Here is a 16,372-nt window from a genome sequence, read left to right on the forward strand (position 1 = left end):
TGGTTAGGCTATGCTCTATGCTTGGTTAGGCTATGCTCTATGCTTGGTTAGGCTATGCTCTATGCTTGGTTAGGTTATGCTCCATGCTTGGTTAGGTTATGCTCCATGCTTGGTTAGGTTATGCTCCATGCTTGGTTAGGTTATGCTCCATGCTTGGTTAGGTTAGGTTATGCTCCATGCTTGGTTAGGTTAGGTTATGCGCTATGCTTGGTTAGGTTAGGTTATGCGCTATGCTTGGTTAGGTTAGGTTATGCGCTATGCTTGGTTAGGTTAGGTTATGCGCTATGCGCTATGTTATGCGCTATGGTATGCGCTATGTTATGCGCTATGTTATGCGGTATGCGCTATGTTATGCGCTATGCGCTATGTTATGCGCTATGTTATGCGCTATGCGCTATGTTATGCGCTATGTTATGCGCTATGCGCTATGTTATGCGCTATGTTATGCGCTATGCGCTATGTTATGCGCTATGTTATGCGCTATGCGCTATGCGTTGTTATGCGCTATGTTATGCGCTATGCGTTATGTTATGCGCTTTGTTATGCGCTTTGTTATGCGCTATGTTATGCGCTATGTTGTGCGCTATGTTGTGCGCTATGTTGTGCGCTATGTTGTGCGCTATGTTATGCGCTATGTTATGCGCTACGTTATGTGCTATGCGCTGCGCTTTATGCGCTATGTTATGCGCTATGTTATGCGCTATGTTATGCGCTATGCGTTGTTATGCGCTATGTTATGCGCTATGTTATGCGCTATGCGCTATGTTATGCGTTGTTATGCGCTATGTTACGCGCTATGTTATGCGCTATGCGTTATGTTATGCGCTATGTTATGCGCTATGTTATGCGCTATGTTATGCGCTATGTTATGCGCTATGTTATGCGCTATGTTATGCACTATGTTATGCACTATGTTATGCACTATGTTATGCGCTATGTTATGCGCTATGCGCTATGTGTTGCGCTATGTTATGCGCTATGCCCTATGTGTTGCGCTATGTTATGCGCTATGCGCTATGTGTTGCGCTATGCGCTATGTTATGCGCTATGCGCTATGTTATGCGCTATGTTATGCGCTATGTTATGCGCTATGCTATGCGCTATGCTATGCGCTATGTTATGCGCTATGCTATGCGCTATGTTATGCGCTATGCACTATGTTATGCGCTATGCGCTATGTGTTGCGCTATGTTATGCGCTATGCGCTATGTGTTGCGCTATGTTATGCGCTATGCGCTATGCCCTATGTGTTGCGCTATGTTATGCTCTATGCGCTATGTGTTGCGCTATGCGCTATGTTATGCGCTATGCGCTATGTTATGCGCTATGTTATGCGCTATGTTATGCGCTATGTTATGCGCTATGTTATGCGCTATGTTATGCGCTGTTATGCGCTGTTATGCGCTATGTTATGCGCTATGCGCTATGTTATGCGCTATGTTATGCCCTATGCTATGCGCTGCGCTATGTTATGCGCTATGCTATGCGCTATGTTATGCGCTATGTAATGCGCTATGTTATGCGCTATGTTATGCGCTATGTTATGCGCTATGCTATGCGCTATGTTATGTGCTATGCGCTGTTATGCGCTATGCGCTGCGCTATGTTATGCGCTATGTTATGCGCTATGCTATGCGCTATGCTATGCGCTATGCTATGCGCTATGTTATGCACTATGTTATGCACTATGCTTTGCGCTATGTTATGCGCTATGTTATGTGCTATGCTATGCGCTATGTTATGTGCTATGCGCTGTTATGCGCTATGCGCTGCGCTATGTTATGCGCTATGTTATGCGCTATGCTATGCGCTATGCTATGCGCTATGCGCTATGCTATGCGCTATGTTATGCACTATGTTATGCACTATGCTTTGCGCTATGTTATGCGCTATGTTATGCGCTATGTTATGCGCTATGCGCTATGTTATGCGCTATGTAATGCGCTATGTAATGCGCTATGTAATGCGCTATGTTATGCGCTATGCTATGCGCTATGCGCTATGTTATGCGCTATGCGCTATGTTATGCGCTATGCTATGCGCTATGCTATGCGCTATGCTATGCGCTATGCTATGCGCTATGTTATGCGCTATGCGCTGTTACGCGCTATGCGCTATGTTATGCTCTATGTTATGCGCTATGCTAGGTGCTATGTTATGCGCTATGCGCTATGTTATGCGCTATGTTATGCGCTATGTTATGCGCTATGTTATGCGCTATGCGCTATGCTATGCGCTATGCTATGCGCTATGTTATGCGCTATGCGCTGTTATGCGCTATGCGCTATGTTATGCGCTATGCGCTATGTTATGCGTTACGCGCTATGTTATGCGCTATGTTATGCGCTATGTTATGCGCTATGTTCCACGCTATGCACTATGTTATGCGCTATGTTCTGCGCTATGCGCTATGTTATGCGCTATGCGCTATGTGTTGCGCTATGTTATGCGCTATGTTATGCGCTATGTTGCGCTATGTTATGAGCTATGTTGCGCTATGTTATGCTGTGTTTTGCTATCCTATGCTTTGCTGTGTTTTGCTATCCTATGCTTTGCTGTGTTTTGCTATCCTATGCTTTGCTGTGTTTTGCTATCTTATGCTTTGCTGTGTTTTGCTATCCTATGCTTTGCTGTGTTTTGCTATCCTATGCTTTGCTGTGTTTTGCTATCCTATGCTTTGCTGTGTTTTGCTATCCTATGCTTTGCTGTGTTTTGCTATCCTATGCTTTGCTGTGTTTTGCTATCCTATGCTTTGCTGTGTTATGCTTTGCTGTGTTTTGTTATGCTATGTTTTGTTTTGCTATCCTATGCTTTGTTTTGCTATGTTTTGTTATGTTCTGCTGTTTTGTTCTGCTGTTTTGTTATGCTATGTTTTGTTATGCTATGTTTTGTTATGCTATGTTTTGTTATGCTATGGTTTGTTGTGTTATGTTATGCTATGTTTTGTTGTTTTACTATGATATGCTATGTTTTGCTATGCTATGCTTTGTTTTGCTATGTTTTGTTATGTTCTGCTGTTTTGTTCTGCTGTTTTGTTGTGTTATGTTATGCTATGCTATGTTTTGTTTTACTATGCTATGTTTTGTTTTGCTATTCTTTGTTATGTTATGTTATGCTATGGTTTGTTTTGTTTTACTATGCTATGTTTTGTTTTGCTATTCTTTGTTATGTTATGCTATGGTTTGTTTTGTTATGCTATTCTATGTTTTGCTGTGTTATGCTATGTTTTGTTATGCTATGTTTTGTTATGCTATGTTTTGTTATGCTATGTTTTGTTATGCTATGTTTTGTTCTGCTATGTTTTGTTCTGCTATGTTTTGTTCTGCTATGTTTTGTTCTGCTATGTTTTGTTGTGTTATGTTCTGCTATGTTTTGTTGTTTTACTATGATATGCTTTGTTTTGCTATGCTTTGTTTTTTTATGCTATGGTGTTTTGTTGTGTTTTGTTATGCTATGCTTTGTTGTGTTTTGCTATGCTATGTTTTGTTGTGTTTTGCTACCCTATGCTTTGTTTTGTTATGCTGTGCTTTTGCTATCCTATGCTTTTGTTTGTTATGCTATGCTGTGTTTCGTTATGCTATGCTACGTTTTGTTATGCTATGCTGGTAAGGGTATGTGAGGGTGTGTGTGTGAGTGAGGGGGGTGAGAGTGTGTGAGGGTGAGGGGGTGTGAGGGTGAGAGGGTGAGGGAGGGTGAGGGGGGTGAGGGTGAGGGGGTGAGAGGGTGAGCGGGTGAGGGGGTGAGGGGGTGTGAAGGTGAGGGGGTGTGAAGGTGAGGGGGTGTGAGGGTGTGAGGGTGTGTGAGGGTGTGTGAGGGTGTGTGAGGGTGTGTGAGGGTATGTGAGGGGTGTGAGGGGTGTGAGGGGTGTGAGGGTGAGTGTGTGAGGGTGAGAGTGTGAGGGTGAGAGTGTGTGAGGGTGAGGGGGTGTGAGGGGTGTGAGGGGTGTGAGGGTGAGGGGTGTGAGGGGGTGTGAGGGTGAGGGGGTGTGAGGGTGAGGCAGTGTGAGGGTGAGGGGGTGAGGGGGTGAGTGAGGGTGAGGGGTGTGAAGGTGAGGGTGTGTGAGGGGGTGAGAGGGTGTGAGGGGGTGTGAGGGTGAGAGGGTGTGTGAGGGTGAGAGGGTGTGTGAGGGTGAGAGGGTGAGGGAGGGTGAGGGTGTGTGAGGGTGAGGGGGTGTGAGTGAGGGGGTGTGAGGGTGAGGAGGTGTGTGAGGGGTGAGGGGGTGTGAGGGGGTGAGGGCGAGTGTGGGGGGTGAGGGCATGAGGGTGAGTGTCTCCAATGAATGTCGCTGCTTCGCCTTCTTTGAAAATGTTCATTGCTGCAAATAGAGCATGCCGCCCTAATTATCACAGCATGAGGCCCCAAAGTGATAATAATCACAGCATGCAGAGAGGCGCCCCACGCTGCTGGAGCACTCAACTGTGCATTAATTATAGTTGAGTGCTCCAGCAGCCTGAGGCACCTGTTGACATGCTGTGATAAGTGGGTCTCATGCTGTGATAATTGTTGCGGCGCCTGAGGAAGTGGAGACTCCTGCTGGGATAATTGGTCTTGTGGGCCTCGGGAAGTAGAGTTTCATGCTGGGATAATTGGTCTGGCGGCGCTTGCGGTGCCTGACGTTCAACAAACGTGCACAAGCTGCTCAACCTTGAAGCGCGTTCACAGACCTGGGTCGGCTCGTGCCCAGGTCTGTATCGGGCTCGTTCACAGCTGTTACTCCCTTGACAGGGATGAAGGCGGCTATAAGTCTTGTTGGCGGCAGCGCTTCGCGCTGCAACGCCAGCGAGACCTAAAAATGATTTTAAAAAATAACATAGACCATTAAATCCCTTTTGAAATCCTGGAAACAAATAGGTATCGGCCTCCTGATACAGATGCCAGTAAGTAAGAACCATCTTATGAGACCATATTTCAGGGTGGTCCAGAAGAATCTATGCAAAGACCCATTTAAACATGACGTGCTTCACATTTTACATTAAAAAGGCACATTAGAGTCCAACACCAGTCAGACTAAATTCAGAGGTGGTCAATGGGCTTAGTGCAGCGTACTACGGTTGTATGTGGGCATCTGGCAGTTGCACAAGCTTGGGCGCGGGGGCAGACGTTCTCAGGTGATGATACGACAAGATATTGAGCTATAAGGCATGAGAGATTATCCCAGGATAACAACTGAAACAAATTAAAAACAATACATGGGTTTACTAGCTTTTAAACAAAAGATTAATGAAATGCATTTGTTAAACGTTATTCTTTGCAAAATCTTGTATAATTTTAGTTATTCACATTTACATTACTTTTTAGGTTCCTTCTTTTGGATAAAGTATTTTATTTTCAAAACATACATGTTATTTTATCTGGGGATTATATTTAAATAATCAAATTATAGCCAACATTTTATTTAATCTGAGAACACGAAGAAGAAATAAATAATTTTTTTCTCGCCCACTACATTAACAGCTTTCCTTAAGGAAGTCAGAAAATCTTTTAAAAGTCTACAAGAGCTGGAAAAACAAAAGACCTGATCGAATGAGTCTACGGGGAGAGTTACCAGAGTGAAGCTTTTCGGGGAGGCGGCCCAGCGTTTCACAGTGGTCAGGGGCCACTCCTGCACCACCTCCTTGGTCTTCTCATCCACACGCATCACCGACTCTTTGGTAATTCCCAGCAACCGGGGCACCAGCTTGTTTTTGCTCTTCATTTTCTCCTGCAAGAGGAAGGCAACAGGTTAATTTCCCTGCTTCATGTACCTGAAGAGAGTAAAGATGGCAGCTTCAGAAGTGGCAATTTAGTTGTCACCAAGAGGCCGCCACTACAACTCTTGTGTGAACGTCAAACTTCTTATGTCAGCAGTCTTAAAATGGCGGCCCTGTAGTCGTGTGAGCCTTCAATGCTAGAGCTGCCCTAGAGCAGACCAAGGGCAGTGTTGACCAACTTGATTCGAAGCGGTAATTATATTCACATGAGGTAGTTTCCGTGGTGCAATGTACAACCTATCCCACCGTACCCAACATTTATCAACTGTTGGCAACAATGAATGTTCCCTCTAATCTTTTTTTCCCTGTGTGCGGCAGTGAATGGTATTAATGCACTGCAGCCAAGGCCATGTGTGTCAAAAACATGTGACAACTCATTAAGCAAGCAAGTGAGATACCAGGATCAGTGGTATTTGCCAGAAGTGAGATCCCCCACCCTTTGACCTAAGATGAAACCTCAGGCTCGCCCTTCAGCTGCCATCTATTGATAAGTCGATAGGGGATGGAAGGAGCAGGAGTGGAGGCTACAGAAAGTTAATAGATTGTTTATTAAGTACTGTCTTGTAATTATATTTATATAGCACTTATTAGCCCTAACAAGGTGTTGACGTGCTTTATGCCTAGCAGCACTTTGAAGGGGGAACCAAGGAAAGTGGTTAATCCAGTGGTTATTTTTGCGAAGAGTTTAGTATAGTTCTCTCAAGGAGACCATTTAATGTCTCCATGTCCACTCTATGAACTTTGAGGTGGATTAAAATTAGTATCAATTAGGTATTATCATTAATGAGGGCGGGTATATAGATTTAGGTTCATGCAGAGGGTTGGTGGGATTAGCAGATGTGCTAAAGCAGAATAGTTATTTGCAGGTTCCAAGGTTAGGACAAACATGCACATGACTCTGAGGGAAGGAATACCGAGGATGGACAGCAAGGAAAGGGCCATTTAAAGAAAAAAAATGAGATAACATTGGACATTTTAAGTCTAGGTCGAAATTTAAATGGAGGGTTTTATGCACATAGAGTAGACATTTGACATCACATGCAGTCCGAGGAAGTCAAACTGTAAAAATAAACATCATTATTTGCATGTGAGATAGTTCTATATTAGACACCTTTGATAGGCCTTAGAATCAGGTGAACAGTAAGTCCACTTCTAGGCTATTGCTCGACCACTGCCTCAGCATGGACATCTGATCAGCTGAACAGTTGGAAGTGTAAATTAATGGCTGGAAGCACATACAGGGAACTATGGAACACTTTGGGTAAGGCTAGAATGATGCAATAGCTTCATGATCAAAGCAACATGAGAGAATATACAAGGCAAATAAAGTAAACATCGAAAGGAGATTCTGCAAATGTGGGAGCTATGTCTTCTGATGTTTATCCTTAAAATTCAATTACACTTTGCATTTAACAAGGAGACGCAGATTAATCTACTTCAGCACTGTCGTTTGGTGAATTGCAAGGAGAAGAGATTTGGCTGTAGTTTTTTTTCCCAAGGTGAGATAGTTTCCAGGTCAGACATCTGTCCCTGACTGCTGCTTCAGGAAGGATGACAACCAGGTGCTGAGATCTCATTCTTCCTTGTGCCAGTTGTGCTCCAGCTTAAAGACCACCCCAGTGCATAGGGAAACAAGCAATGCATGGAGAGGGCTTGTGATTTGGTGTGCAGACTTCATTTCAACTCCTAGGAGTGAAATCATTTGCATGCACCTCTACAGGCGCAGTACCTGTGCACTGTGAGTGGAGTGGAGAGGCAAAGACTTTCTGCATTCCCAACCCTCCCGTGAAGTACTTCCTTATGTTACTCCTGATCAGCAGTCTACAAAAAAACGCTGGGCAAGTTACACACAACTGAGCTTTATGGGACACACTCTTTTGACTTGTGCACGAGGTGAGTATTGTCAGGGCTGCACTACACCACTTGCAAGTGGAGAAACAAACATCTACATCTTTACAGACTACATTTGAAGAATGACGCCAGCCGTATTTTTTCAACATGGTACATATGCCTATAAATTACCAAGTAAATGTTTAAATAAATGCAACCCGCATCTTCTTGTTTTAAAATTATTCATAATATAACAAACAATACAGCTTTAGGTCCCAAGACATTCTTCACCCTTCAGTTTTCTAAGCCAAAATCAAAGTCACCTGCTTATTGGTGAGGCACACACACAGATCTATTTTCACACTAGAGCTAATAAAGATCCCCCTCACAACACAAACATGGTTTGTCTTTATGTTCTTAGGTGGGAATAGTCTTACGTTATAATAAAGTAATAACAAGATAACTCATATTTGTCAACTTTAGTGCCAGAGACTGTAAAGTCAGGTTACACGGACGCTCTCTCTCTTTCGCACTATATAAGTTAAAGGTGGGCGAACCAACATATTAACGCGGAGTGCCAAACCAGAGCCGAGACAAAGGCCTAGCTTGGCTCTGTAAGCACATGCATGAGCCAAGCCCTGAAAAGGTTTGCATTTAAGTCTATTAAATCAAACACGGTAGCTTATTGTACAACTGGTATTCGCCATATGTGTAGTGCGACCGTTTGTAATAATGAAAAAAAGGAGTTTGAGTAAAATAAAATATTTGCCTAGGATTGCACGAGTTAAGCTGGGAAACCACAATTTTACCAGGTTTTATGGTTTCACTATGTACAAACCAGCCATTAAATGTGTACATATTTGTCTTTACTTTTTTATGCGAATGCTTTCTTTTTACCTCTTTGCACACCAGTTACTTTACACCGTCCCATTCATTTTGGTCTTGTTTTTGTAGGCAAGTGAAAATTAAGTGATTTGTCCAGAATCAAAGGATGTTGAGTATAGATATAGCTCCAAAGTCAGCAGCTCTGACCCTGACGCCGCAGAAGCCACATGAAGGCAGTTTGTCAAAGAATCCGTTTTGAAAGGGCTTGCAAAGGTCTTAAGTGCATCAACATAAGAATACACCTTACGCAGCAGGGGGGTACACGGTAAGAGCCGCCTGCTCCCGAGTCTCACCGTCCCCTCCAGAGGGCCAAATCCGAACAATTATGGAGGAGCATGTGTGCTGCTCCTAGAACAGCGCCTCGAGGCACTCACGGGTGAGTAGTCATTCTTAACAAACACTGATAGATTGAGTGATACCAGCTCGCGCCAAGAGAAAGCTTCCTTTAGTGCTAATGATTTAGAAAGCTCGAAAAATCCTTCTCCTGACGCGCGCTCCAGCAGAGGCCCTGCTCGCGCAGGCTACAATATCCAGAAAAGTGTGAAGACCGGGCAGGAAGACAGATCTGTAGATCTCTGTAATAAAGGGTTAATAAAAACATATTAAAAATATGACCCTGATAGGAAAAAAATATCTTTAAGAGCCGATTCACCGCGCGATTGTTCAATGCAATGCTCTCCATGTTAATCAGATATAATGTGCTCTCTGAATAACATTAGTGAAACGTATCAAGATCTTTTCGGCAGATTAGTAGGTCCACAGCTAAACCAGAGATGTGGGCATCTGCAAGCTGGCATGACGGATACCACGGAGACCCCTCGGAGAGGACAGCTGGAAACCGGTACAGAAAGGAAAACCTGTCCACCTGGAGCGGGGTTCATTCTCCAGCCAGGTAGCATTCGACCTCTGCACACCTCCAAGGTCGACAAAACGAGTGCGGACTTCAAGATGCAAAACGCTGTGCCTTCAAAAAGCACATAAAACAGAACCGAGGCGCTAGTGGCGGCCCACGCGCCGGTGAGAAAGGAGACAAGCAAGGAATGGCGTTGAAAATGGCTTCCTGTCATAGCAACACAGGGACCATCTGCAGTGTTCCAATGACGTCACACACAAAGCCAAACTTAACGTCACTAAACATTGCAGACGGGGTTACTACTCAGCTCGTTTTTTTTTTCCTTATGTGTTTCCAGTGCTTTCGATTAAAAATAGGCTTTTGGCTTTTTCTGTAAACATCTGTGAATATATCTTTTCTAAAGCCTCATTATATCTATATATTATTTTAAAAATAAATAGGCATTATATTTTCAGTTCTAACATTAGTAAAAAAAAGTTCTAATAATTGTAGAAAAAAAGCTGCATTCTTTTCACAAGTTTCTTGATGACAAATCTACCTAAGTGATGAACTTTTATTGTGCTGCAGATTTTAAATGGTCTGAGCTTTAATGAAAGACTGCCAGGAAAGGGAAAAGGCAGAGCATTCCGTTCTTAACTTTCATGGTATTGTCCAACTTCATGTCACAGACAGATTATGGGCCGGTCTAAAAATAGAAAATGGACATGATGGATCTCTTCTTTGAAATGCGAGGCATTTCCATTAAGATCCAGATGATTTCCCAGTGACCCAAACATTCACATGATCACTGCACTGCCAGAGACAAAATGACCTCCCTTGAGGAATATGGTGGACAAAGATAGTGCCGGCTCCAAATGTTACACACTCTCTGACTACTGGCACGGCTAGCCCGTAGAGAGACATAATCTCGGAATCTGAGACGCACTCCTAAGAAGTTCCTATCAAACTCGATGCCTGCAGAAGCAATGGTATCTTTTGCTTCACCGTTAGGGATCTGACATGGGGTACCACGGGGAGTCTACAGTATCGTTGGTTTTAAGTCCAACCTTCCTGTCAATCCATTAATGAGGCTGATGAGCTTCCCAAATGGCAGATAAAAAGATTTTCCTACAGATCAAACCCATGCGGATAGAAGTATACTCCAGGGTCGTTTGTTGGAAAGTGGATGGCAGCGACTCGCTCAAGCTAAACCAAAATATTCCGAGAGCGGGGCTTCAGATGCTATAGTACTCAGACCATCAGAACTCGAACATATCCCAACCTGGTTGGGAAAAAAACCTTGGGAGTCTACATATACCTAGAATGAACCCTGGTACCCCTAAGCTGTACATGGGATCCAGAGGGGTGTCTGCTGCCGTAATAGCCATTAGAATAGACCTCATCCACCTATCTTCTGCACATAGTGCACAGCGTGTGTTTTAGTCGGGTTTAACTGCGTGAACGCATTCTCTCACTTTGAAAGTTTACACCCAAAGATCATAGGTTTGAACATTCTTAGCAGGTTGGTGCCTGCACAGGGAATAAGCATGTAGAGAGGGCAGACTAACCTTGGTGGACCCAGTGTTGGAATCTCTAAAAACAGAGGCTGGTGAGGTCTGCAGGGAGTCCATCCACGCCTTCAGTTTCTGAATAATTGTTCGGTTAGGCATGACCAAAATGGGTGCCTTTATACAGGTGTTTACATCTTTTGGACACTCAATGTATGGCGAAGGTGAGGATTGCCCCGAGCTTGGAGGAAGCTGCGAGAAATGTCTCACGAATCCTTTGATGACTATGCTAATGACCAGCCGCCCAAAATGAATTGCCCTTAGTCACCTAGATACTAAAAGATCTGATCACCAGTAGGCCATCCCCGCCAGCATAATCCACCACTACTGGGTTCTGAAGTAATCAGGCATATCCTGGAGAAAGGGGTTGATGCCTAACCCCTGAGCAGTACCATCGATCCAAGGACGGACACATACTAGAGAAATGAAACTGCCCAGCCCTAGAGGTGTTACTGAACAGGAAACTGCTTCCTAGATCACAATTCTCAATAAGGCCCCTTGGGAGTGGCCAAAACTGCTTTTATACTATCCAGTTTAAAAAAAAAAGTATTTATACAGTACAGCCTTTGTAAACAGCAGCGTTGAGCTATTCGCAAAGGCCGATCACATTTTTGAACTACACCAGACGAATCACAGGTGAAAGAGAACAAGATCATCAAATAGAACTAGAGAAAAACGAGCAATGAATAGCAACACATAGAAATGCCATGGCGATAAACAAAAGAGATCAGACATACAGAAGAAGGCCATTGCCAATGTCAAGATAAGAAGGGTCAGAACCGCAGAAGAAAAATCTGTAAATTGGGGAGTGTGTGGGGAGGTAAGAATATGTGATTTCATATTCATTAGTAAATTCAGTAGATAGTTCAGTTAAGAGTTATAAGGAAACTGTTATGTTCACATATTTTCTGGTACTCTTTACCTGAAAGTTATTTATTATTCTTGTTAGTGCCCAGTCCTGTGTGTTATGTGTTGACCCTCTACAACTCCTAATGCTATATAATGGCAGGAATGTGCATACCGCACAACAGAGCGAGCCCGGCATAGTATGAAAAGAAGTCTTTGGGCAGCAACTGCCTGCTGGAGATCACAAGGCCTAACCTCATAATGCAGGTCCACACACTCACAAGATTGCACATTTCGAGACTGATGAAATTCAGAATTCAGCCATCTTGAAGTCAGGCTGTCCCGGTCTGAAAAGTGGCATGCCAGTGGGATGGTAATTTCCTGGTCAGCGATGACAAAGTCATCTGAAGAATGACTGATCGAGTGGAGAAAAAACAAACAAATGATATATGTTTAAAATGTATGTGATACACTAAGGACTGAATATAAGAAAATGTATGTCGATTGAACTTTTGAGATGTGAAATAGTGTGTAATGTATTAAAAAAAAAAAGAAAAATCACCGCAAGAGGAAATACACATCTAAACAGCCAATAGCATGAATGTGAGTCTCAAACACGTCACTAGGGATAGCTAAGATGTATCTAACAATGGGTGAAGGAGGTGGAAGTAAACAGGTCAATGTTTGAAGGGCTTGTATGTCGGAACGACGAGTTCCTTTCCAATGCCTACCTTAACAACGCGGTTTCTACTACGACCGCGTCTTAACCACGAATTGCTTTACTACGCATTCCTTTACTATGATTTATCGTGGTAAAGGCATACATGGTAAACCGATATCCATAGATAAGTTTACCACCCACCTCCTTCTCTCCCTGAGCCCTAAATACAACCCCCAACCTCCTTAAAACTACCCCCAACACCCCATCCCCATTAAACGAATCTGAACCTCTCCCCCCTAAAAACTAACCCGAACCCTCTCCCACCCCCTAAAAAATACCCGAATCCCCCACCCCTAAAAACTACCCCAAATCCCCCCGCCCCCTAAAAACGACCCCAAAACCACCAACCCCTAAAAACTACCCACTCTCCCACCTCCTAAAAACTACCCCGAATCCCCCACTCCCTAAAGACTAACCAGAACCCATCACCCCCTAAAAACGACCCCAAATTCCCCCACTCCCTAAACACTAACCCAAATCCCTCCACCCCCTAAAACCTACACCGATCCCCCACCCCCTAAAAACTACACTGAGCCCCTCCCATCTGTCCTCTTTCTTTCTTTTCTTTTTCACGCCCATCCTGAACACTGGACGGTGCCTGAGTCGATTTACAAATTCCCAGATGATGAAATTCCGCCAAGAGGGTGGTCAGATGGGAATTCTATTGGCCATTGGTGACTCTTTCAACTCTCTGGCACGCACTTCCCCATTATCTTTTGGTATCATTATGTCGACACACCACCCATGACCTGGTCACCTTCTTTTGTTGATAGTTTATGAGTAGGGGCATAAGGTGACAGGTCGTTAAATAACACCCCTTGACCCTCCACATACCTGTTTTTGTTGAAGATGATGCATCCATTCTCAACATTCTTGGGCAAAAAACTCCTCATAAAAAGCTACTGCCTCCACCATCATGGGTAATTTTCAAACTAAGGACTCAAATGGTTGACCTAGCGCCTAGTTCATGTTCATAATGTGAGAATGAATGCTGCACAGAATCTGCACCCCTGGGCGCATCTATAGTCCTAAATCCTTTCCAAGGTCCAATACAGTCCAAGGTTAATGATTCCCACTTAGATTCACCGAATGTAAAATGATCTCGACTGAATCGCGTCATGAGCTTCCATGGCCCCAGCCTTAGCAGAACGACCCTGTACACTGTTAACCAGCAGATACCAGTTTAGAATCTGCCCGCTGCAACAGGAACAGGAGATCCAGTGCAGCCAATCTGCAAGCCTCTAGGAAACAGACAACTCACTGGACAATGGAGATTGGTGTAAATAAAAAATAAAAAACCGGGATGTGGGCAGGTGGATCCTGACCTCACCCCGGTCACCAGACAGACTTTCTGAACCCATAAGGTAGCAGACCGAGGGATCTGTGCCAATCAGCTGGCCACGAGGGAGCTGGAAGCCCACAAGACACCAAGAATAGTTATTTTCAGCAATGGTTTCAGTGGGTGGTGTGACCAGGTAACACTCCATGAACCAATGTAACTTCAAAGAAAATGATCTTGATGTTTCCAGGCTGTATTGTTGTGCTTAGCCTAATTCAAGTGATACAGAAGTAATAGAAGCATTGAACAATAGGTGGTCTGACTGTTTTTTGTTCCATGCACATTCCAGAATTTGCCTTTTAAATAATGTGAGCAAATTATGTGATCTCACCTAGAGTTGGGGGTTTACAGAACATTCTGGGCCAGGAAAAGCAGCAGAATTCATGCGAGTGACCCCACCCTGGACTCTGGTGGGTATGAACGCAAGCTGACAGACATCCCTGGAGGTGACAGTGTCCCAGGAAGCACGCAACCACGGCAAAATACTGCAGTTACCACACCTCAAAACAACCCTTTTGGAAATACAAGTGAAGAGCTTTTTTAGCCCTTTCCTGTCCTGCGCAATTTGTCGCCCCCCTCACCCCCCCCCAGTATGGGATACCGGTTTTATCGCGTTAAATGTGGGACTGGTGAGTATTCGAAGAGTTGCCATTCCCTACTACTTCAGGACCTTTTTGTTACAGAAAAAATAGCAAATTCTGTTTTTAATGCATAGTTTGAAGGACGCAGGACACTTTGTGTAACAAAAAGAAATGTGGGATCAACACAGTCATCACAGCCTGAACTTCCAGAGGTGTCTAGTTTTCAGAAATGTGTGAGGATGTAAGACTTCTTTGGGCGCCCTCCAACTCCGGGCCCAAACATGGCATACAACCCCTACCACAAAAGTTTACCTCACCCAAACATAATTTCCTCACTTTATGTGATTGCATTTTTGGGTTTGGATCTTCCTGCCCATTGAAGTAAACCCGCTCTCAGATGTGAGGCACCGTTTGTTTATTTTGTAATCAGGAAATGTTTGGGAACGCAACATGGTAGAACAATTATTATTATCTACTGGATTTCTTTATTTTGGCTTCTAATGAGGAATCCAAAATTGAAAGTGGTGGGAGTAGCCCCTATTCCTAAACTCAGATTATTTTGTACATTTTAAAAATGCCATCATACATTTATAACAGCATGTACATGTATAGCTTTTCGTAAAACACATTTGTTATTCATTCAATTTTTCTGTATAAATAGATGCATGGTTGGTACACAAATAATTCTTGTAATCTGCACCTCTGTTGATGGTTCTGGGTTTCACACGGTTTTGGAAAACCCATTTACAAGATCTCACTATCACTATCTCCGAGTCAGACATTAATATTGGCATATTACTTTCGTAGATCAGCCTTAAATACAAAAACGTATAGATGAAAACACTGCCACCTTTTTTATTCTACTACATCATAAACTACACCAAACTTCGAAAACAGGGTGTCAGAACTATTTTCGGGGGGCCACAGGGAAAACAAGAGCTACTGGGCCAAACTCTTGATGTTCCAGGGCCAAGTACAACCGCTTCAGCACTTGACTCTCTGGTAGCACAGGGAGAGCATCTAGATACTTGCTTTTATGAAAATAAAAATTATTTATATAAGAACACGCTGGCCATAACAAATTATACACACAGTTTTCTAAGGCCTTGGATAAGTCCCAACTCCCACTACCTGTCTAAGGACGGTGGTAATTTCCCATTCACATGAGGCAACATTGAGATTAGGGCCCATTAGCAGGAACAGGTCTTAGGAGATATACAACAGCTTCCTAGTAGTCAGAGGGCTCAGCGCCATAGCATTTTTAGTCACAGCAAGTACCCCATAGGCTCTGTGGCCTAGCAATCGGGCTTACCCACTCTCACTAGAGCCGCGGACAGCAGTGAATAGATGTCTGGATGATGTGGGTAAGTCAGCAGGCATCCGTGCTGCTTCTCGAATCGTGCGATAAGTCCTCCTAAGTCTGGCAGCTGGTCTCAGGTGCTTCAGGACGACGGGCCTTATTCTTCACTGTAACCCCCCACCTGGAATGCAAGGGTCAGCAAATCGCATACTCAGAGCCACAACACTACACAGGGTGACGGCTCGCTTCTTGATACAGCGATGCCCTAGGGCAAAGGCACTTTATATTTACCGTGGCCCCCCCACCTGGCATACAGGGGTTTGTGAACAGCAGCACTTGGGTGGACGGGCTGACGGAGGCAATGGTTCTCAACACAGACCAACATCTCACACTCTGTTTCAGGGATCCACCCAACAGGATCCGACTCGCTCCAGGCACTCCCTTCCTCACAGGGTCCTCAGGTCTCTGCAGGCAGATGTTGGTGCTCCAGAAAGAGTGGTTGTGATTCTCCTGGGTAATGTCCCCTCACCCAGCAGGAATACTAGCAGTCCTTAGTTCACAGTCCGGCCACAGTGGACACACGTCAAGCTGAGATTCCACACACTGATGTACAGCTCCAGTCTGACAATTTTGGGAGACTGAAGCATCCCTTTTTATAATCTGTTTCCAGAAACAGATGTGATTTAGTGTCTTAGTCTTTGAAGTTTGTGTTGTGGGGGT

At 44.1% G+C, this 16,372-nt stretch overlaps 1 protein-coding gene across 2 annotated transcripts in view; it reads right to left on the reverse strand.

Annotated features, from left to right (window-relative positions):
• Positions 1–16,372, reverse strand: part of TLN2 (talin 2) — a 1,508,116-nt gene that overhangs the window by 531,327 nt on the left and 960,417 nt on the right. For both annotated transcript variants that reach the window (XM_078684194.1, XM_078684193.1), the window contains exon 14: positions 5,546–5,701. In XM_078684194.1, the coding sequence (XP_078540320.1) occupies positions 5,546–5,701 (156 nt within the window). The remainder of the gene's footprint in view (positions 1–5,545; positions 5,702–16,372) is intronic.

This window comes from Lissotriton helveticus, chromosome 3_2 (assembly GCF_964261635.1).
Source record: "Lissotriton helveticus chromosome 3_2, aLisHel1.1, whole genome shotgun sequence".
NCBI lineage: Eukaryota > Metazoa > Chordata > Amphibia > Caudata > Salamandridae > Lissotriton > Lissotriton helveticus.